Here is a 23,878-nt window from a genome sequence, read left to right as displayed (position 1 = left end):
GACTTGATTGTTGTTGCAGCTGATGTAGCATCAATTCTTGGAAGCACTAATGTCCTGGGGGCCATTTCATAAAGCTGTTCGCAAGTTAAGAGCAACTTTAAGAACGACTGGTGAACCTTTCTTACGCAGTTAACCACACCAATGAATATACCATTTACCACAAGAAAGGATCACCAGTCGTTCTTAAAAGTCGCTCTTAACTTACGAACAGCTTCATGAAACACCTACCAGGAGATGGGTCTCGTAGAAGTGCACAATGAAAAAATTCTGCCATTAAATTCACCCAAGCCTAAATCTGCATCTGTGGAATATTGCGGAATATTTGGAATACCCAGATGTGTTTCTGGGTACAGGCAATCTGGAAGGGGAATATCATTTAGAGATGGATGATGTGGCCCTGAGAGAAAAAGTCAAGACAGAACTAGATAGGCTAACAAAAGAACAAGATCATCACACTGGTTGATAGATCTACACAGTGGTTGTCCAGTATGGAGAGAAGCTGTGAGTTAAAATCTGGAGTTGAACAGATGGAAAGTCAAGCTGAAGGAAACTGAAATACCCTTTTCAGTCACATGGCAACTTCCCAAGGTCTGGGGAGCGTTTCATCAATATTTTAATCCGACAAGTTGTCAGATCTGACATCTTTCCATGATTTTGATTGGCTGAGAGGCACTGTTCCTATGGTAACTGTCGGATAAAATGGGACTTGTCGGATAAAACGTCTGACAAGTCCTTTCATGAAACGCTCCCCTGAAGTCTGATCAGAGTAAAGTGAAAGCGATCCTCAAAATTCCTCATCCAACAGTTGTGAAAGGCATTCAGGGATACATAAGCTTTGCAAACTATCTCAGCAAGTACTTGCCAAGCCTCAGTGAGAAGTGCAAACCTTTGCGAGAACTCACATAAAAGGAGTGGTGTGGTGGTCTGAGATAGTATATTGAAACGAGGTACAATATGCTACATTTGTCTAAGAACGTCATATTTTTTTTTTAGAACCTGAATGCCATATCAAGCAATGATATGATACACCGAGGAAGGCATCCAGATGCTATGCAGGTACTAAAACACTGTTTACATGACACATGATATATAAGAGTCAGTTGCTGATATTTTGGGTTACATTTCACTGTAGTGGCTTTTTGTGCATTAATGTTAGCTCAAGGTCAATAGGAGACAGAAATTTATAAATCAAAAAGAGTTCCGATGGTCATAAAGAAAATTTGGAGACAAAAGTTATATTTGCTAAGTCTAAGCATTGACATTGCACGGGTTCTGAACTTGCACGTCACTCACATGATCGCATCAATAGGGTGCTGGTACTGGGGAAAATTTTTGTTAATTTAATTCATTACTTTCTTTCAGTGATGATGGCTGACTACTGGTGTTGCAATAGCGACTGTAATTTTGAATGATTATACTAAAAGGAAAAATCTAAATGCCAAAATGAAGCACAGAGAATTTACAGCTCCAGATGCGATCAAATCATTAGGCATTGAAATGAGCCCGGATCAATGATAAAAATATACATTTGCGTAAGATGCTCTCAGATTATTTTAAAAATGGCAGAATGTAAATCCAATGGAATAAGAAAAACAAATTAAAACTAAAGAAAATCAGCAAAATCAATGCCTACTTAGGGAGTAAGGTGATTGCAATTCATGCACCACCTTTTCTTCGAAGAAAGAAGAGAAAACTGACGACAAGTCCAAAGACACCTCTTCAAAAAGACCTAACTATGCAAACAGGACCAAAAAAAGGTGTGTAACTCTCTGTTTAAACCACACCTTTCGAGACTTGATTGTCTATAGACACATTTAACTACTCTTACCGGGCCCCAATTATTCAGGTAATTAAAGTCTTGTTTGAGTCATTATATACACTCAAGAGGTAAGACAATAAGATCATATAATAAATTAGATAAGTAAATTAATCAAGTATACCCAGAATACCAGTTGGACCAGTATAATTTCAACTGGTAACTCTGGAAATTGGAACATCGGTTTACCGATCTGGTCATACTGGTCTAGTTAAAACTTATGGAGCTTTCACACCAAGATTTGCGTAGAGACTAAGCAACACCACGCCGCCATTAGTTTTACATACACTAGTCTACGCAAGTGGGTACACGGGAGGAACGCAGAAAATTAAACATATTTAATTTTTGGCGTACTGTTGGTGTAGAGCCAGAGAACGCAGGACATACGCAAGCCTACGCAACTGGACGCCACTCCTATGCAACACTACGCCAAAATGCCCTGGTTTCTTAAAACGCCTTTTTTTGAAGGCGTATTGTTGCGTATAGACTGACGTAGACTTTCGTAGACCTGGCGTACCGTTGCGTATAGTTGCTAATTATTGGTGTACTCATGCTGGATCCTACTGTTTCTCATCAGGTTTTTGCTGATTGTGCAATCAGTCACGATAAAAGCTCTGCCATAACCAAATCAGCACTGCACTTAATTTGAATGCTTGATTGTTCTGTCCATATTGATGCAAGATGACAAAAAGGAAGACTAAGAGGGGCAAGAAATCTCCTGTCCTTTCTGTTTCAGGTGGCCAAGGTGGAGATTCAACTGCACCACAATCTGGACATAGTGATTCAGCTAGCGAAGAAACAGAAGAAAAAGAAACAGGCAAAAGTCCCCCTTTCGAATGACCAGGACAGGTTGGAAATTATGGAGTGGGTGCAGCAACATCCAATGCTCTATGACAAATCGTGTGATATCAACTTAAAGTTAACAGAGTTTGAGCAAAAACTTATCTCCTCAATTATGCATGTCCATTTTGCGTCACTCCGTAACCATGTTTATGAATATTCATATCTCATTAATTCAGTGGATCAAAATAAATGTTATTATTTTGAAAAGTGGGTTTTATCAACTACTGTCAGGTACCATAACTTTGCAAATAACTATTCAACTGTGGGTGATATGTTTGTTTGAATGCAAGAAAAGAAATGGTTCTGAATGTCACGTTACCTTGGAATTGCCCAAAGTAAAAACGTCAGCATTTATTTGCGCAAATATTAGATAAACATTCATAATCCATGTATTTCTGTTTCTTCTACAGATTGATTAATTGCAGCGGAATGCAGCCTATGCAATTCCAAAGGGGTTTTCTTTGTGAACTCTGTTCTTCCAACTGCAGGAAGCCATCTTACAAAGAGTAACAATTGATCCAATCAATCGTAACTCTCTTGAAATCCAACAGTGTCATATCTTTTCTACAGGAAATTTACACAATGTCCTTTGTAGGTAAAGAGAAGCACAGTGAATTTTTAAGAAAACAATGAATGCATGAATATACACCATAGCTGAAAAATATTTTGAATATGAATAATAGATGTTGACATTGCTGGCCATCCATAGTTGTGATTGATCAGAACAATCGCAACTCTTTGTAAGATGGGGCCCATTACTTGATCCATCATACATCACTACATTTGCATAGAAGAGATTAAATAGCACCCTGGAACACATCCATTTTCCTTCAAGCTCTATTGGTCGAGTGGTGGTCTTCTATTCCAGCAACCTTGGTTCAAACCGAAGTAAATGTGCTAATGTTCTTTGAGAAAGCTTCATTTCTCATTATCCCGACCCTCACAAATGATCCAAGCCATTGGTCTTCTGGTTGCTTTATTGCAAGTATTCAAGCTTTCTTAGCATTCACATAAAACAAACAGATAATCCTCAAACATTTCTACGTCCACTCAACTACATGTCATACAAACAGTTACCATGGTTACAAGGTGACATCTTCATAAAAGTTAAATAATTTTCATTTCAGACCGAGAATGGGACATATTCTCAGACATACCAAAATAATAACAGTATTTATTCCGCTTCATAAATCACGCTTTACATTGCAACAATGCCTCACAGTGCTATACAGAGTATTACTACCCTGGTCATTGGATCCTGGCTTGCCCGCCAATTCATGAAAAATCTACAGACTGCTACAATAACCTCTCATTTTTCAGTGAGTTTGAGTTTGAAGATGAGACAGGAAGGAGTTGTAGCATCTGCAACTGCTAATTCATTGCCACTGGACAGTCCAAGTTCTGAAAGAAAGGGGAAGGAGTGAGATATAATTAAAAATAAGAAATTAACTTTAAGGGAAACCCATTATAAGGCCTAAACAAATGTTATGTTGCCCTTATCAGACCAACTGTAAAAATAGGGTCACTTAACATATATATTTTAAGCAGACTTGTTTTTGTCAAAAATGTTAGATTTGGCCGAAGAATTTGAAATCACATATTTGAAAATTGGTTGTTAAAAATAGATCCAAAGGCTATTATACTTCAGTAAGATTGCCATGCTAGATAATTCTCAAGTACCCGGTATATATTGAGCCTTTGACAAAGATTTAGACAGGTTTTAAACTTGATGACTTGAAGGTGAGGCTGACCTGTTAATTTCTTTGGTAGATTTTCCTTTGTTCTTTTCCTGATAGACTCCACACTCTGCATGTACAGGGTTTTATTCCTTCCATCTATGGTCGTCGTGATGCTAGGTGCTTTCATTTGTCTGCAATTAACAATAAGGAAAAATTCTCAATCGAATATACAATATTTCGGATCTGGGGGCCCGTTAAACAAAAGTTATTGCTAAATCGTACGCTTCATTTTCACTATTAATTGTACATTTTAGTCAATGCAATCAATCCTAAAATATTGTTCTGTGATGATTGCTATGCTTTAATACAGGCCCCTGGATAGTTATGGCCTATCCTGATGAGAAAAACAAGTATTGTGGGTAATTACAGACACAATGATTTAGTATTCATGTTGCTTTAAGACATGGAAGTTCCTGGACACTTCTCTTTCAAACCTTTACTCAAAACCACTTTCTCTTGCAGAAATGTTTTCTTTCTTCTGGTCTTTTTCAAAGGAATTTGTTTAAATTTTCTACAGCTCTATGTCGCCATTGTAAAAAAGCGGCTACAGTCTACGCAGGCAAGACAAAGAGGATTGACTGATTGATTGATTTCTGACTGAGGTTTAACGACTTTACCAACAAAATGTGTCATGTACATGTAAGTGTCTAAATATTAATATGTAAAGTTATGTATGTTAAATGGTAGATCATGTTTTCTTAATGCTATTTATACAATCTATGGATTGAATTACAGAGTAAATGGAGGAAATAAGAAAACCTTCACATACTGCAAAACGATTTATCTAAAAAATGAAGGTCCATAAATTACGATTCAATCATTGAGAAGATGGCAATACTTCTACTTGCACAGCATACAAGAGCAGCAATGCAAGATCTGAGTTTAAATCTTTGTATTTATGTGCTGAAAAGAGGATTCATTTTTTGTACTTAACTCAATATGGCAAGCAATCGGGAAATTGACAATGAAACAGGTAATTAATCAATTACCAATCATCAAATAGGCAATCAATCATGCAATCAATTGATTGGTCTGGCAATTAACCAATCAATTTTAGAATCACTCATGCAATCAACCAAGCAATCCAATCATACATGCAATCAATCAAACAAACATTCAAGCAAACAAGCAAGCAAGCAAGCAAGCAATCATCAAATAGACAATCAGCAATTAATCGATCAATTATATAATTGATTTATCAAGCAATCAATGAAGAGCTTACAATGTGGCACTTTCTGTGAGATGGTCGACTAGCATTTGTAATGTAGCATCATGTTGTAGTTCTAGAGTCTGAGTTTTTCTACTACAAGCCATACAGTCTTCCTGTATAATGTAAGTCAAGAAAAGAGTGAACAATTTGATGAATATATGGATGAATGAATGGACAAAAGAAGCGATTGATTGTGGGAAAATGGAAAAAGAAAAGGATGCATAAAATAATTTTCACTTGCAGTTTCTCGACTCTTATAGGGTATATGTTTACAAAGTTGATCTTTATATATTATGTAAGCAAAATAGGATAAAATATTCATATTCCCCAATTGAAATAATGAATTGATTATCAGCCTAGCTTGCCCTTCAAGGTGGTCTATTATCGCTGCACTGATGTTCTCCTTTGTTCATGAAAATGAAAAAATGAAATGAAAAAATGAAAATCCATAATTTATTGTTCGAAATAGACATGAAATGAAATACTCTGAAAATTTGCTTTGCCCAATTGATCGTGGGCCCGGCAGCCACTGTGCAGCGCCAGATCGACGAGGCTCTATCCCTTTAATCGTTGAACGCCAAACAGGGTAGCAGCAACTCCCATCTTTTAACGTCTTTTGGTCTGACACGGCCTGGGTTTGAACCCTTGACCTCCGGTTGTGAGACGGACGCTTTACCAACTGTGCCAACACACCGGTTCATGACAGGACTAACTCAAATGGTATATAAATAAAATTAATCACAATCATTTTTATACTTAAATATTTTATACACAAAGCAGATCATCAGAAATCAATCCTAAACTTAAAATTGATTATGGGATCTCAACACGATTGGCAATTGATAGCAAGATCCTAGCAATGCCCTCAGAGTGTTAAAGCGGAGTTTGAAAAGATACCTTTCTTTCAGCCTCATATGTGTATGTGTATAAGCCATCTGTGTCATTGAAGACCATGTAATTCTTCAAAGGGAAGGAGCAACTAAAAAGAAAAACACAGAGAATACAACATAAAATCAGACCTGTATAAATCAACTGACACATACAAAACAATTTTCATTATTAACTCATTGTTTTTATCACAAGATATAGTTATATTGATGGAACTTTTCTAAAAACATATAGATTTATCTTTATCTCAGTGTCAATGTGCAAAGCTGATGTACGATTCTTTCCTTTCATAGTATATTTGTCTGTATGTTTACCTTGTTGCGATTTTGAAAGCTTCGGTGACGCATTGCGCTGCGATGACTGCATTGGTTGACGCTACTGCTGGGATTATTCTCTTAACAACACCTAGGAGGAATAGATGAATGGAAAGGATAAAAGAAATGGATAAAGAGAAAGAAAGACCAAGAGTGAGGAAAGCATGAATTAGACCCTCTTGACTTTTACATACATACATGAGCCAAGTTTGAAGTTGATCCCTAACTTTGATTCTTAGTCACCTCAGTACAAGATATCTTTAAATGAATACAATGACCTTGGATGACCTTTGAGCTCACAACCACAAAATGCAGTCAGGTCATTGTCATTCCTACAGACCTATATTCATAATTGAATCAAGTTTGAAGATGATCATCTGACAGAACTTACGTCATCACGAGACCAAAAAATGGACGGACTGAGAGACAACCCAAAATGGTTACACGACATTTGCTTGGGGCCAAGTATCTCAGAGGGCACAGGGTAAGAGTTAGGACTGTAATAGACTTTTTGTTTCAGAATGATGTAAAGATAAGGATTAGGGTTTATTTAGTTTAGGAGGATGGGATTTATGTATGGCTTAATATGCAGATTTTCCATCGGAGCAACTGTCGCTGGAGCAAATGTCATGGAATCCCCCAAAACGTACCTCTGGCATTTACATACCGTGGGTTGGCAATAATATTGAAACAATACAAATGCATTAACTCCTCCATGATAATAACAGTATCAAATAAACAGAATGTGGTGTCTGAAATGGTACCTTGTGTAAGCCTGTAAGTAACTCCGTTGATATTAAACTCATCAGCTCTCAACTGTGCCTTCTCAAAGATCCACTGAACGTGTGAAGGGTCGTCTCCGTCAATGATTACACCAGCTGCCAAAATATACAAGGCCATGAATATAAGAGATGTATAATGAGTTTTGGGGAGCATTTCAAGAAACAATGGTGATTGTCCATGACAATTGTTATAAGCTACTGAAATCCACATATATATCTAATTTATCTTCTCTTTTCTCCCCCCCCCCCCCCATTTTTTCCTTTTTTCTTATCCCCTTTTTCTTTCATGTAGCTACTTGAAATATAAGGTAGGAGGGGGGGGGGGGCAGTCCTACCCCCTGTAGAGCCTCTCTGGGAAGAAGTGATGAAAATGCAAATACATTTGTAAAACAAAAACAAAACCTTTGCATATTTAAAGCCTCAAAACAATTAAATACCTGAAATATTAAGAAACATTACTTCTACCCAGAAAAGAGAAAACCAGATTGTTTCATGCATAATACGGTCTTACTTACCACCGAATGGTTCTTCCTGTGGCCAGAGTAAAACCTTTGCATACTCAATGCAATGTTCTGGTAGCCTTGGAGTGTGGGCTATTGTACACATAGGAAAATTCACCTATGAAATTCATAAAAAAGAAAAAACGAAATGCATTAGAGCAGCCTAATTTAACTATTTATCATATCATTATACTGATGACTGCTAATAAACATAATTATAATTATGTTTTTCTATTCTTTCTTTCTTTCTTTCTTATACTCTCTTTTATTTATCCATTGACCCCCCCATCCGTCTGTTTGGTTGTTTTCCATTTTCATTTTATCTTACTATTTTTATTTTCATTCTTTTTCTACTCCATCATTTTCTGGTAACTTCAATTTTGGGTATAGCAATCTATGTAATAAATATGTATTCCGTTTCCACATTTTTTTGCTCAAAGTAACAACTCATATTTTCTCCCAATAGGAGCCTAATTTTCTTTATTTAGGCTCCTCACTTTTTTACATTTTATAGTGTACCTTGTCTTAAACATTTATGTTAGATAGTTAATTTGATCATTGATACACTATGTTCACAAATACATTTGTTATGTATATTATGTTATCTATTTTAAAAGAGGAATAAAAAAATAAATGAAACGAAATAAAGTTTTGGTCAATGAAGTATAAAATCTTTCTCAAAAGTACTAAAATTCCAATCAGCACTGATATCCCTCTTGTGAATTTACATCATCAAAGTTAATGTTAAAATAATTTGATATGAACATACCTGAGGAGGGTAAAGGTCAAGGGTGCACTCGATACAAGGGGTCATCCCGGGCATGATGACCCTTGCGTTACCTTTGAACCCCTCCGTACCACCGTCTATCATAGGCTTAATAGTGTCTGGATCCATGTTTCCTTCATCATCGTAGCCAACCATGCTTAGCTGTAAAACATGGAACACAAGAAAAATCATTGAACACCCGGGTTGTCATAGCACACATGAATATGACCCTGGTATGACCTTTGAACCCCCCGTACCACCGTCTATCATAGGCTTAATAGCGTCTGGATCCATGTTTCCTTCATCATCGTAGCCAACCATGCTGAGCTGTAAAACAAGGAATAAACACAAGAAATTACATCACCAGGGTCATCTATGCTATGATGACCCTGGTATGACCTTTGAACCCCTCCGTACCACCATCTATCATAGGCTTAATAGTGTCTGGATCCATGTTTCCTTCATCATCGTAGCCAACCATGCTGAGCTGTAAAACAAGGAATAAACACAAGAAATTACATCACCAGGGTCATCTATGCTATGATGACCCTGGTATGACCTTTGAACCCCTCCGTACCACCGTCTATCATAGGCTTAATAGTGTCTGGATCCATGTTTCCTTCATCATCGTAGCCAACCATGCTGAGCTGTAAAACAAGGAATAAACACAAGAAATTACATCACCGGGGTCATCTATGCTATGATGACCCTGGTATGACCTTTGAACCCTCCGTACCACCGTCTATCATAGGCTTAATAATGTCTGGATCCATGTTTCCTTCATCATCGTAGCCAACCATGCTGAGCTGTAAAACATGGAATAAACACAAGAAATTACATCACCAGGGTCATCTATGCTATGATGACCCTGGTATGATCTTTGAACCCCTCCGTACCACCGTCTATCATAGGCTTAATAGAGTCTGGATCCATGTTTCCTTCATCATCATAGCTAACCATGCAGAGCTGTATAACATGGAATAAACACAAGAAGATACATCACCAGGGTCATCTATGCTATGATGACCCTGGTATGACCTTTGAACCCCTGCGTACCGTCTATCATAGGCTTAATAGTGTCTGAATCCATGTTTCCTTCACCATCGTAGCCAACCATGCTGAGCTGTAAAACAAGGAATAAACACAAGAAATTACATCACCAGGGTCATCTATGCTATGATGACCCTGGTATGACCTTTGAACCCCTGCGTACCACCGTCTATCATAGGCTTAATAGTGTCTGGATCCATGTTTCCTTCACCATCATAGCCAACCATGCAGAGCTGTATAACATGGAATGAACACAAGAAAAGAAATGACATGATCAGGGTCATCTATGCTATGATGACCCTGGTATGACCTTTGAACCCCTCCATACCAACATCTATCATAGGCTTAATAGTGTCTGGATCCATCTTTCCTTCATCATCATAGCCAACCATGCTTAGCTGTAAAACATGGAACACAAGAAAAATCATTGAACACCCGGGTCGTCATAGCACACATGTATATGACCCTGGTATGACCTTTGAACCCCTCCGTACCACCGTCTATCATAGGCTTGACAGTGTCTGGATAGCCAAAAATGCTTAGCTGTAAAACATGGAACACAAGAAAAATCATTGAACACCCGGGTCGTCATAGCACACATGTATATGACCCTGGTATGACCTTTGAACCCCTCTGTACCACTGTCAAGGCTTAAACAGTGTTTACCAGGTTACCAGGCTTATCTGTAAAACATAGAATTAACACAAAACAGAAACCATAAATAATACTAGGGTCATAAAGGCTTTGATGATGCTCGTATGACCTCTGAACCCTTCCGTGCCATCATCTATCATACCAGTGTCTTGCTTTATGTTACTCATATCTTTCCAGGCTTAGCTGATATGTAAACAAGGACTTTAAAAGGGGAGAACAAAATTACAATTATATTACATTAATACCCTGCTTATGCAGCAACTATCTCCAAAAAATAAAAAAAAGTTGCAGCAATTTTACAGATATGCACTTTTTATGGACATTCATGAACAGGGTTCAACTTAATTTAATAGTACTACCTTTAAAAATTCCTGATTATCCTTTGACATAATTATACAGCTTTATAAGATTGAGAAGCACGATCATCAAGAATGAATTGAATCAATGTCTTTAAGACAAGACTCAGGATACTCAGGATACCCAGTAGTGCAAGGAAGCAGCTCCTCAATACTTACCAACATTCCATTCATCCACCTTCTTGCTACAATGGAATCTAGGCCGCAAATAATCAAATGAAATTCTGCAAATGAGAAGGGGAAACCAAACTAATTATGACATTGTAACTTTATACAAGCATTCAAGGTTTGCATGGTGACAAGACTGAATCTTCTGCTATTCAGAGAAAATACAGTAAATTTTTACTTGCCACAACTGCAATAATGTGAACAGATACATTTAAATCCCTGCCCCCAACAAATCCTGGGCTCCGTAACACAAAGCTTTGCGATGAATTGCAAATATGAAAGAATCCCACTGATTGGTCCCTGGTCAGTATTTTAAACCTAATGCGCATGTAACATTGATATTGATTGGTCAGTTCATTTAGCGATTGATTGCTAATCTTTGTGTTACGGAGCACTATAAATAAATAAATAAATACATAAGAGAGATAAAGAGAGTCTGATATTTTTTCTACTATCAATATTTCATACTGACAAACTTATTTCATTCAAATAATCAAAATCACAATCAATACACTGTCATCAATTATTAAAAAATTATACTTACGTCTATAGAAAGATTCATCAAAACTTTCTATTCTATCAAAGTGACTGAAAGAAATATCAAAGTCAAGGCAAATAATTTGACCAGAAAAGTTATTAAAAGAGTAAACTCATACGAAATGGATCCATATAAGCAGCATGCATCCACATCTGTATTTCATTTGTCTGATATCTTTATTTGCACTAATATTACCAAAAGATGAAGAGAAGAAATTCAGTTTCATGATATATATGAAAAAGATTAGTTTTAAATGCTAAATTTAGTTTTCTTATTCGACAAAGTGATTATTCAAATGAGTGAAAAAGCACATTTGTGAAAGAAGAGCACAGGTCTTTATAGCAAAACAAAACCATAAATCATAGCAAAACAAAACATAATCATAAATGGCCTGTGAATACCAATGCATGGGCTTGTTATTCTTTGGGAGACGAGGACAAGACCTTAATGATAGCTAAGCTACAGCTGTGCGGGCAGTGCCTCTAAAATATGTCAAAGAATGCAAGGACGTGTGAACCACGTGACAGAATCGGAAAAGTGTGTTCATTCTTACCTTGACAGTTAGGAATTTTCCCAAACTGTTAAGAATATAAGATGCTTACTTGCTAATCAGATTTAAACTTCAGCTTTTTGTTAATTTTTTTCTTGACTCTTTGTTTCTGGAAACCTTAATATTTTTCACACTGCAGCCAGACAGACAATGTCACAAACTAGTCCTGCCTCTTAAACAGTTTCAAGTGTATTTGTTAGAGAATTATAAATCTCTAACTTTAACTTAAAATGGGCCGCTGGAAAGCTGGATGCGGCCATGGCACACCATGCAAAATGGAAGCTAGCCTGCCAGTAAGACTGCAAAGAGCAGACAAGGAGTTACAACAGCAGGGATCAAGGGTAGTGCAACCCGACACACGCTCTTAGGACATGGGCTATTGGAGATCAGTTTTACACCTCGGGCAAACCCCAGACAGGTGAGGTTGTCAGTGCTGTGAGATCCAGTAGACACTATCGATAATATTGTGAGTATTGCTACTGAGAGTGATGTTGTGGTATCCATTTGGGAAGTCCCACAATTGTACACAATTTTTCCTACGGAGGAATTGATTCTATTGGCCAGCTCAAGGAGGAGATGGAGGAACAGGAAGGCCCCCATCAGGAGAAGGAAGCCCCCCACCAAGTCTCCCAGTTCATACACTGCCTCCCCAAAAAGAACTCGGGTGAGGCACGAGAGAAGGAAGAGAAAGGCGGCGAAAAAATGAGGGATATCACCATGGATGTGCCCCAACCTCTGCCCCCCCATACAATACGAGGCAGCGCCAACATTGCTGTGCCCCCCCCCATAGGACGAGGCAGGGGTAGGGGCCTGGAAAAGTAACTGACTGCTGTACAGTAGCCAACACTTAACCCTTGCCTATCCTATGATACTCATTTCCACCTGGACCAAATTTAAACAAAAAGAAGAGTTCGGGAAACCCGGGAAGCAGCCTGAGCAACCCGATGACTTGGTCGGAGGGGTCTTAAACTACTGTGACCCAGAGCGTTACATATCTCCTGACTTCGTCAACAAGTTGGTCAGGCTGCAGGAGGGACAAAATACCTGGAAGATTGCAATGGGTATTCACCCTAAGCAAGCGAGTACGTTCACCGAAAGGCATTGGCAGGCCCTTCTTTGGCACTTCGATAACCCATGGGTTATCGGGTTGAGTGAGGTGGGATTTGACTTTACCATGTCCCCTGAGGAGTGGCCCAATCAGGAGCGGCTTTTTAACGCCTCCTTGATGTGGGCACTCGTGGTAGGGTGCTTGTTCTTCATCTTCATGTTCACGTACCAAAGCCTCTCCCCTCCTATATTTCGGACACATGAGATAACCATATATTAATAAGTGATTACTGAATAGAGGATTCCACACCCCAAGAATACATTCTGGAACCCCACTTTGATGTCTTCCTTCAAGCAGATCATTTGACCAGGGCCCCGTCTTACAAAGAGTTATAATTGATCCGATCAATCGCAACTATGGACGGCCAGCAACATCAACATCTATTATGCATATTTGTTCAAAATATTTTTTAGCTGTGATGTATATTCATGCATTCGCTGTTTTCTTGAAAATTCACTGCGCTACCGTATCTTTGCATAAAAAGGACATTGTGCAAATTTTTTGTAGAAAAAAATTATGACACTGATTTCCATAGCGTTAGGATTGATTGGATCAATTGTAACTCTCTATAAGACGGGGCCCAGTTCCTGTTATGTTTGGCCCCCTATACAAAGGTCTCCATTGTTTAATTTTGGCTTGATAAATATTGTTGAAAACTGTGTTTGGATTGACAGATGATAAGTGTTACTTCAATCGGGGTATATTCCCCAGTGGCAGGCAAAGCTTAGAAATGGCAATTTCATGCTTGAACTGTATATATTCTTGCAATTTACTGTTGTTCCATCATTTTCCCATCAAATTTTAAAAAAATCTAATTTAAGGCAAAGAGACCTAACTCCATACAGAGTTTATTGACCTTAAAATTATTTTTTATTTCAAAATAATTGTTTGCTTAAAAAGATATTACTACAAATTATTGTAAGTGTAAATTGACCATGAGTTTCTGAATTGGCAGATGGGAATGTTTGACAAATCTGAATTTTTTTAATTCAATTGAATGTCTTTACTGTCATGCATCTAAAACTCAATCAAAAAGTCCTTCTAATAATAGCTTGGTGCACAACGTACAAACGAGATGCATATCAAAGCTGTATCTATTCTGTAAGCAGCTTTTCTTACCCAATTTCGACATTTGCAGAAAAAATAATGGTGAATGCAAACATCCCACTATTGAAATTATGTATTATTCCTTTATAGCTGGATTCCTACTAAAAGGTGCAGCACAGAATATTGACAAGGTGCATCATTGTCACATCAAACAGTGTCACAATATTGGAGATCCTAAGAATAACAATTACGATACATAAACAATGGCACTATTTCAAAAGGATACGGTGTAACTTTGCAGCCTGCAACTCTGTCATTGATGAAATCAGCTGCTACGGTCGCCTTCGCTTTACCAACATCCTTCGTTCTGAATAAAACAAACACGTATGATACAGTCAAACAAACATAACTGATAACTATCAGAAGATTTACCATCATTTCATGACCAGGGGTAGTATTCTGAGGTCATTTTATCTTTAAAATATTTTATTTTATCTCTTAAAATGAAATTGGTATTCTGAGATGACATTTTATCTCTCAGATAAAATGTTAGATTTTATCTTGCGTATATATTTTATCTGGCGTATCTACAGATGATACGCAACAGAACAATGCCTGCGTACACATACCCATCGCGTATCTGGCCATTGCAACGCAGATGATGTGCTTGCGCCCATGTTACTTTGAAGAAAAAATAAAATAAACTTAAAAGAGGGTAGAGGCTATTTTATCTCTGCGACGTTGATTTCACCAATATTTCTTGGTGAATTAACCCCAAATGGTGACATGAAAATGAAGAAAAATTATATATTTATTGAGAATAACACCTTAACGTTGTTCCTGTACAATCAGTGAGTATTTCATCAGACTTTTCTTGACTAATATTGTCTTTGAAATGATGCTTGAAAAGATGCGATAAAGACTTCGAAAAAGATGAGAGTATTGTCCTTTTTGTTAAAAAGAAATCTCCGTAAAGACGCGTAAGCGTATAGTGCAAGCGTATTTGAAGTCAATAAATTGACGCAATCTTACCCCTTTGCCACACCTCCTGGCGGAATGGATTTTAATTGGTTGAGTGATATGAGAGAGCTATAAAAGCGCGTTTCTAATTGGATATTGATTAAAAAATAGGTGTGTCTTACAGAGATAAAATGAGGATACAAGTGGAATGCCTCTGGCCGTCTCACCTGCATCACGCGGTTCAATATAGCAGCAGTGCTGACTTTGAATACTACTCTAACTCGCATAAGATGTTCAGTGATACATGGTTACTCTTATGTCCACTTTTTATGAACTAGACCAATAAACTTACAGAGATATGATGGTTATTCAACAAAAAGCCCCAACATGGCCAAAGTTCATTGACCTTACATGACCTTTGACCTTGATCACGTGACCTGAAACTCAAACAGGATGTTCAGTGATACTTGATTACTCCCATGTACAAGTTTCATGAATCAGATCCATAAACTTTCAAAGTTATGATGGTAATTCAACAGATACACCCAATTCGGCCAAAGTTCATTGACCTTTGACCTTGGTCATGTGACCTGAAACGCGCACAGGATGGTCAGTGATACTTGATTACTCTAATGTCCAAGTTTAATGAACTAGACCAATAAAATTTCAAAGTTATGATGGTAATTCAACAGATACCCCCGATTCGGCCAAAGTTCATTGACCCTAAATGACCTTTGACCTTAATCATGAGACCCGAAACTTGCACAAAATGTTCAGTGATGGATGCTTGAATACTATTATATCCAAGTTTCATGAATCAGATCCATAAACTTTCGAAGTTATGATGGGAATTCAACAGATATCCCCAATTTGGCCAAAGTTCATTGACCCTAAATGACCTTTGACCTTGGTCATGTGACGTGAAACTCATGCAGGATGTTCAGTGATACTTGATTAACCTTATGTCCAAGTTTCATGAACTAGGTCCATATATTTTCTAAGTTATGATGACATTTCAAAAACTTAACCTCAGGTTAAGATTTCGATGTTGATTCCTCCAACATGGTCTAAGTTCATTGACCCTAAATGACCTTTGACCTTGGTCATGTGACATGAAACTCTACTAGGATGTTCAGTAATACTTGATTAACCTTATGGCCAAGTTTCATTAACTAGGTCCATACACTTTCTAAGTTATGACGTCATTTCAAAAACTTAACCTCAGGTTAAGATTTGATGTTAACGCCGCCGCCGCCGCCGTCGGAAAAGCGGCGCCTATAGTCTCACTCTGCTTCGCAGGTGAGACAAAAATGGTTCTCAGAATACCAATTCGGAGAGATTTTAAGGGTATTTTATCTCACTGATTTTAACGGAGATAAAATATTTTATTTTATCTGAGATAAAATGGATCTAAGAATACCACCCCTTGTTCCTACAATACAGGAATTTGATGCACATTTTTTCCTGATTAACTGACCAACCAATCTTAGCAAAATATTACTAATTGTATTACTATCATTCTAATTCAGGTGAGAGGCTTAAGCAGGTAGGAAAGGAAGGGTAGAAAGCCAAATGAGGTAATAAATTGATTTTTGCTGTAAGAGATTTGTGTCGCATTTAGAGATCCAAACTATAAATCACAACTTTACACTGGAGTATGAATAAGATCTGCATTCAGGATACAGGCTTATATACCTGAGGAGAAGTGCAGAGATGCCAAGTTCAAAGACCAGCTATGCGTGAGATTTTCTGTGAACCTGAGTGAGATCACAGACATTGTGTACAATGTATATGGATGTATATGGGGATAGGCCGTGTATAGTTGCGACAGAGATTTGAGGGGATGAACAAGAGTCCAAAATGCTTGAGTCTCATGCATAATACGTGAGACTTGGTAGCTCTGGAAGTGAGGGCAGCAGAAATTATGTTAGGTGAAAAAAAAACGGATTACTGAAAAATAGACGGAATGTGAATATGACCACACATCACGGTATGCATGGAAATACAAATAACTTTACATGACAATTCAACTTTTGCTGTTAAACTATTACTGATTGTTGTAATTCATGACTCAACTAATACCGAATATGCAATATAATAGAAAAACTATTTCTCACTTGCCTGAATAAAAACTGCCTATTTAAGTTTGATAGGTCAATGGTATCCATGTCGACCACATCAATATTCCGGAAACCACTCAAGGCCTAGGAAAAGAATAGATTTCAAAGATCAAATTTCTCAATACTTGTATAAATGACACATACTTGAGTATACATGTATCCGTTTAAACCACGAGTTTTGGAAGGAAATTATTATGAGTAAACTTGGACTTGTAGAAAGTTAACAAAATATCCTTAGCCTAACAAACTTTTTCCAACTGAGCTTTCATGTACAAAGAACGTAAATATCAAATATCAAGGCATATTCTACTACCTTTGATTTGTCACAGGAGAACCTGTAATAGTCTGCTAAACATGCCAGAATTTGTTCTGTTAATTCTCTTTCTTTCAACTGTCCTCTATTTCTGCAAATCATACAAAAAATGAACTCATGCCTAAGAGAGAAAAAGGTCCTGATTTTTTTTCTGATATGGCAAAAAAAGAAGGAAAATCAGAAGGGAGATTAAAGAAATGTCCAACCTACTCCTGACTTATGGAAGAAAAATTGCATTCCTGTTAAAGATAAATAAGATTTGGTTACTAGATCTAAATGTGAAAGTAGCATATCGTAGTCACATGACTCAAAAGCTTTGCTAAAATGTCAGCAAAAATAACCAACAGGAATCGCCTTTTATATATAAAGAATGCATTATTTGCTGTATAGGGACTTTCCTGTAGAGTTGGATAGATGAAAACCAAATCTATCTTGTATGCATTCAAATAAGTTCAGATAATTTAGATCAAATGTTAGATACAGACCAATCTAATTTACAAAGGCAGCTTTTAAAACCATCAGTTGAACCCATGGCTTATGCAGATTTCCAGTATAAACTATAAAATTTCAGATGCCGATGCAATGATGCATGCTTTTGTCAGTGTGCGAAATTGACGCCTGTTGCCATGGTTATCCACGCTACTTTATTCATGAGTCCACTGTTTGAAATAATGAGTCCATTCTTTAAACAGTAGACTCATGAATAAAATAGCATGGATAACCATGGCAACAGGCATCAACTTGGGGCACTGTGATGAAAGCATCAGCATTGGACATTTTCTAATATACGCAGTAAATAAGCACAATTTATACAGAAAATCTACACAAACCATGGACTCAATTGATGGTTTCAAAAACCACCTTTGTGAATTCGGGCCATTGAGAATGTACCATGAAATTGGGACATGTCAGAGTAAATTTGCACAATGTCCTTTGAAAACCAAAAGACGCATACTGAGTTGTCAAGAAATAATGATTACCGGTAGTCCGGTCTGTGAATATAGATATATATCTATTGAAGATGATAACATATTTGCTATCTAATGAAGATAACATATTTGCTATCTATTGAAGATGATAACATATTTGCTATCTATTGAAGATGATAACATATTTGCTATCTATTGAAGATGATAACATGTTTGCTATCTAATGAAGATGATAACATATTATGTTTATCCTTAGCATATACACTGGAAGGTAGGGGAGACCGGGGTTAGTTGGAACGCGGGGTAAGTTGAAACATAGTAATTCTCTTTAATGCTTGTAAAATAAATTTATACAATACCGCCCTCAATTTATTGCTATCAATAATACAACTGTTGTATTATTACTAGCAATAAATTGCGGGCAGTATTATATAAATTCATTTTACATGCGTTATCGAAAATAATGATGTTTCAACTTATGCCGCGTTCCAACTAACCCTGGTCTCCCCTAAAGTCAGCCCTAACACTAAACTCGGTTCCAAAAGAAAATGATCAAACTTCACAAGGGCACTGCACAAATCCTGATCAGTCGAAATGAATGGTACTTTTAAACTGGCTATCTTCAATAATCTTTACTAAGCACGCGTGAATAATAGTGAGATTGGTTCAATCACAGAGAGGTTATAGCCCCTCACATCAAACGGTTTCAGATTCCAAAGTTACAACACGGCAAAAGAAAGGATTAAAAAAAAAAAGTTTCAGAAATTTTAACGTCAAAATTTCAAATGACTGAACAATCACTTACAGCCCACACGAACACCCCTGGGGATGTCCCGGCAAGCAGAGGATAATCTCAACACGGTGTGTATCAATGTGTACCGCCCTCAGCCACACACAGACAAACACTGTGTTTAGATTATCCCCCACTTACCAGGACATAACCTGGGGATCTGGCTGTGTGATTGTTTCAGTCATTTGAAATTTTGATTTTAATTTCATATACCTTATTTGTGACTAAGCCAATCACTTTAACATGCATATGCGTGATAATCTGTGGAGTTCTTCATCCCATCTCATTTTCATCGGTCTTTCTTTTGCCATTTTGTGACTTTGGAATCTGAGTCCAATCAATGTGAGAGGCTTTAACCTCTGTGTGATTGAACAAAAATCATAATTTTGGGGGACAGAGCCTCGTCAATCTGGCGCTGCACAGCGGCTGCCGGGCCCACGATCAATTGGGCAAAACAAAATTTCAGAGTATTTCATTTCTGGTGTCTATTTCGAACAATAAAATATGGATGGATGGGATTAATTATTGACACATGCTTAGTGAAAGTTATTGATGCCAGTCTGTGTAAAAAAATTGTTCATTTTGACTGAGTGGGAATTGTGCAGTGCCTTTGTAGTGGGAAGTGGGAAAATAAAAGACACATTATATGTATTTATCAAAATAGTTTGGCAGAAATCCAACAAAAAGTAACAGAGCTAAGCTTTACATCATAAATTCCATTGTCAGTTTTATAATAAATGATTAGGTAATTTTAAAGTACAGTTACAAATAATTAGAAATTTATGAAAAAAACCATTTTATGACACTTCATACTGCATGACATACCTTGGGGCAGCTCGCATATGATGTCACAAGAATATTAAACATCAAACTTTTGAAAAATCGTCACTATGTTATAATTTGATATTGTCTAAGCAACCAACAAATGGAGTGATGTCAAGTTGTGTCTTTTATTCAATAGTCCCATTGCTAATTTCTCATAAGAATGATAATAAAAATGCAATTGGGAATCTTACCAAATCTTTTAGAATCTCGCAACCAAGACCTCCAGCCCCAATCACCAAGACTTTCAGATGCTCCAACATGATTCCAAGAAGCTATTAAGAGAGAATATGCAACAGAAATGAGAAGATACACTCTGTAAAGACAGGTTTGATTCGATTTATTTTACTGACAATTTTTTCCTTAGCTTTGTCACAAATTGGTGAAATGAGGGTTTTAAAAACTAATTATATGAAATAGAAAAAAAATAATTGAATCAATACATAGTCATACATAAATACAAGTATATGACTATGTGGTGGTAAGTGGTCTGCATAATACCAAGTCCAAGCAGGTATTTTTGAGATGATTCAATATAATACAAGATCAGGCATTATTATTTCTAAAAATTCAACTTTTAAATGCCTAAATTTTGAAAGATATACCTCTGAACTTGGCTCGAATTCTGGAGTAGCCAAAGGTCCTGATCTTTCCAATAGTTTTCTGATGTGTGTCCATCGTCCTGACCAGTCTGCTGTTTCCGGACTGTCCACGGTCATCCTGGAAAAAGGTAAGAAATATGATAAATTCACTCAGGGTTACTTTATACATAACTTATTTTTTTTCGTTTTAAATAATTGGACATTCTTGTTTTTGGAACCTAAACACTTATTTGAATCAAGTTTACCTGCCCTGATTTTCTAAAGAAGCCCTTGCTTCAACAACTTTCAAAACTGACAAAAGCATGAACCCTGATGAAGTTCGCAACCAAAATCATGCAGCAAACGTAAGGGCCAGCTGTAGTACGTTGCTAACTTCATTCCATATCTAAATTACAGAGAATCCAAGCCAGAGAAATGCTGTATGCCAACAACGTTGAGATCGAAGCAGAATTTCGGAAATACAGCAATTCCCAATCGCGATACTCGGAAAAGCAGTGGGCATTATTAATATTGACCTTGATTTGAGAGACTTGCTATGATATTTGTGAACAACTACTGGTGGGGAAATTCTCTCGAAGTCCGCCAGTGCAAAGCTGCATTAGTGCTAAGTAGAGAAACGGGGCCCCTGCAAGAACCCATGGGTGCATTACTGCTGCTGTGTACAGGAAAATTGAAGGCATGGCACATGCAAAATTTCTACAAACTCCCGCGAATTTCAGAAGAGGTTATATCAAATCAAGTCCTCCTCCCAATATGATGAATATCCCTAAAATACCATCATTTAAGCGTTGATTTTTATTCTCATTGACAAAATACGGAGCTTGCTTCTATCCCCCAAATTTTTTGTCTAATTAGCTAAAGAGGGCACACGATTTATCTTCATATCAGAGACACCACAAGGGAAAGACTAGGCACAAAAACTATTTTACACGCAAATCAATGCAAAGCGTTTCGCGAAGTCGGCAAAGTGTCCAATCTTTTTACTGTAAAGATGAACGGTAGCACTGCGGGGTTCGTTCAAGGTATGAAGAATTTTCTATTTTTTGTGTTTGTCATCGCTTTGAATATTTTCCAAAAAGTATTAACGTCAGCAAAAATAATATAAAAGTACGTTTTATATTTATTGGTCTCTCTGTTTTATCAAACAATCATGGGAATTGCCATACAATGAATCAAGAATCTAGTTTTTAAAAATACAGACAAGCTGAATTTAGGTTGTGAATTGTATGGTTGGAACTACCCCTGATCGACCACCTAATCTTCTAAGCATCGTATCTGCGAAAATATCAATTTTACCCAGTTTTCGTCTCATTTGTGCAGAAAATTGAGCAGATCAGATTCCCATGTTTTGCTTGGCGACTCTGATTCAATCCGCGTATATATCGACTAACAACGAATACGACGATTTTACATTTGCTAATTTGCACCCATCTTTTGAAACCGACCACCCGCGATACACTAAGTTTACGGCCGATTCTTGTCGCGGTGGCGAAATATTTTTACTCTTCCAAATCAGTTCTATGATGTCAACATGCTAAATGATCGTCTCACTACTTCCACTGCGAGCTCCGGCACATGATTCGACACCTGACGATGGATATTTGTTCTAAAGCCGTTTCCTATCGGATTTCTAGGTTTTTCAGCGGGGTTTGGGTTTGGTCAATACAATTTTGATTAATTCTACAAATTTTTACTTTTTTTTTGCTTCTTTTTTTCTCGTAAAAATTGATTCTTACCCTTTCTATGGACACTGCGCCTACTCTCCCGTGCGTATCGTTTGTATTACTATTATGCAATAATTTTAATGCTCGCAAGGTGGTCGATATGTGGTAGTCTCACCCACAAACGGCCTTCCTTTTATTTCCTTGGAAGAGACATGTGAAGCCACTTTCCAGGCTGAGGTAAGCGATTTTGATCTTTTCATGTGCTTTTTATATCAAAAAATATTTTAAAGAATTGAAAATGAAACGCTTTCTAATGATAGTTTTCACCAGACAAAGCCATCCTACTAGTAGTAGTAGCGTTAGAACCCGGGGGGGGCCACTTCCATTCACGAGTGGATACCATGCGCGACCATGGGGTCTCGAAAAGCACCCTAAACACGTAATTTCCATATTCTGAAAATGCACCCCTTAACAAATATTGCGTGTCAAACCCTACCCTTAACAAGTATTGGAAACAAATCGATACTCTTGGCAAATATTCCCTGAAATGAACCCCTAAACAAGTACAGGAATGTTTTATTGTTACGGGTCCTTTGGTTGTCGGCTTTACCTTATTTGGTTTAGTACGACCCCACCTTCTACACCTAGCGCAAATAGGACTCTAAACACGTAGTGTTGGGGCAAAAAGGACATCCTTTATAAAACATTTTAATTTTGTTTTATCATCCCCGCAAATTCGATCCTAAACACGTAATTTTCCTAGCGAAATAGATACCCTTTTTCATTATTTTTGTGTTTTTGACACCTTTTCACGTTACGTACGTAACGTGCCCTATCGTGAAAAGGACATCCTTTTTACGTGTTTTTTTTGGTCGCGCATGGTATCCACTCGTCAATGTAAGTGGCCCCCCCGGCGTTAGAAGCAACGCGATGTTGTTGTTAACCGACAACTCTAAAATCCATTGTGTAAACACATTCGCAGTGTAAGGTTAGTCATACTAACCTCGCAATACGTGTGAGTGCCTGCAAGAAAGCCGCAGCTCTGTCACATTCAATCGCGTCTGCAGTGCCAGCGCCAGTGAAATCATACGGTACTCTGGACATCCATCACAATTATAAACATATGGGACTGTACAACTCAACAAAAGCACAACCCCAACATAATTGACAAATACGTACGGTTCTTCCGCCATTGTTACAAAGTGTAGATACTATTGGATAGTTCAGAAGCTATAGAATGTATTTTGAATGATCGGAAATATAAAAATCAGTCCTTAGTGGAGAGTTTGACATGAATATTAGCAGAAGTGTCCCCCGCAAGTACTGGCTGATACAGGGTAGGCAATATT

At 37.4% G+C, this 23,878-nt stretch overlaps 1 protein-coding gene across 1 annotated transcript; it reads right to left on the bottom strand.

The window, feature by feature from the left end:
- Positions 1 to 3,338: 3,338 nt before the first annotated feature.
- LOC121411819 (NEDD8-activating enzyme E1 catalytic subunit-like) lies at positions 3,339 to 23,868 on the bottom strand. The gene is made up of 15 exons (XM_041604689.1): positions 23,709 to 23,868; positions 20,869 to 20,983; positions 20,458 to 20,538; positions 17,411 to 17,493; positions 14,616 to 14,696; positions 11,631 to 11,674; positions 11,078 to 11,142; positions 8,862 to 9,020; positions 8,108 to 8,210; positions 7,575 to 7,688; positions 6,811 to 6,901; positions 6,506 to 6,587; positions 5,621 to 5,721; positions 4,411 to 4,529; positions 3,339 to 4,060 (listed from the first exon to the last, which is right to left on the bottom strand). The coding sequence occupies exons 1-15, from the start codon at positions 23,720 to 23,722 to the stop codon at positions 3,969 to 3,971; spliced, it is 1,344 nt and encodes a 447-aa protein (XP_041460623.1). The 5' UTR covers positions 23,723 to 23,868; the 3' UTR covers positions 3,339 to 3,968.
- Positions 23,869 to 23,878: the final 10 nt, after the last annotated feature.

This window comes from Lytechinus variegatus, chromosome 3 (assembly GCF_018143015.1).
Source record: "Lytechinus variegatus isolate NC3 chromosome 3, Lvar_3.0, whole genome shotgun sequence".
In the NCBI taxonomy this organism is placed as follows: Eukaryota; Metazoa; Echinodermata; class Echinoidea; order Temnopleuroida; family Toxopneustidae; genus Lytechinus; species Lytechinus variegatus.
This window is presented reverse-complemented; position numbering and strand designations above follow the sequence as displayed.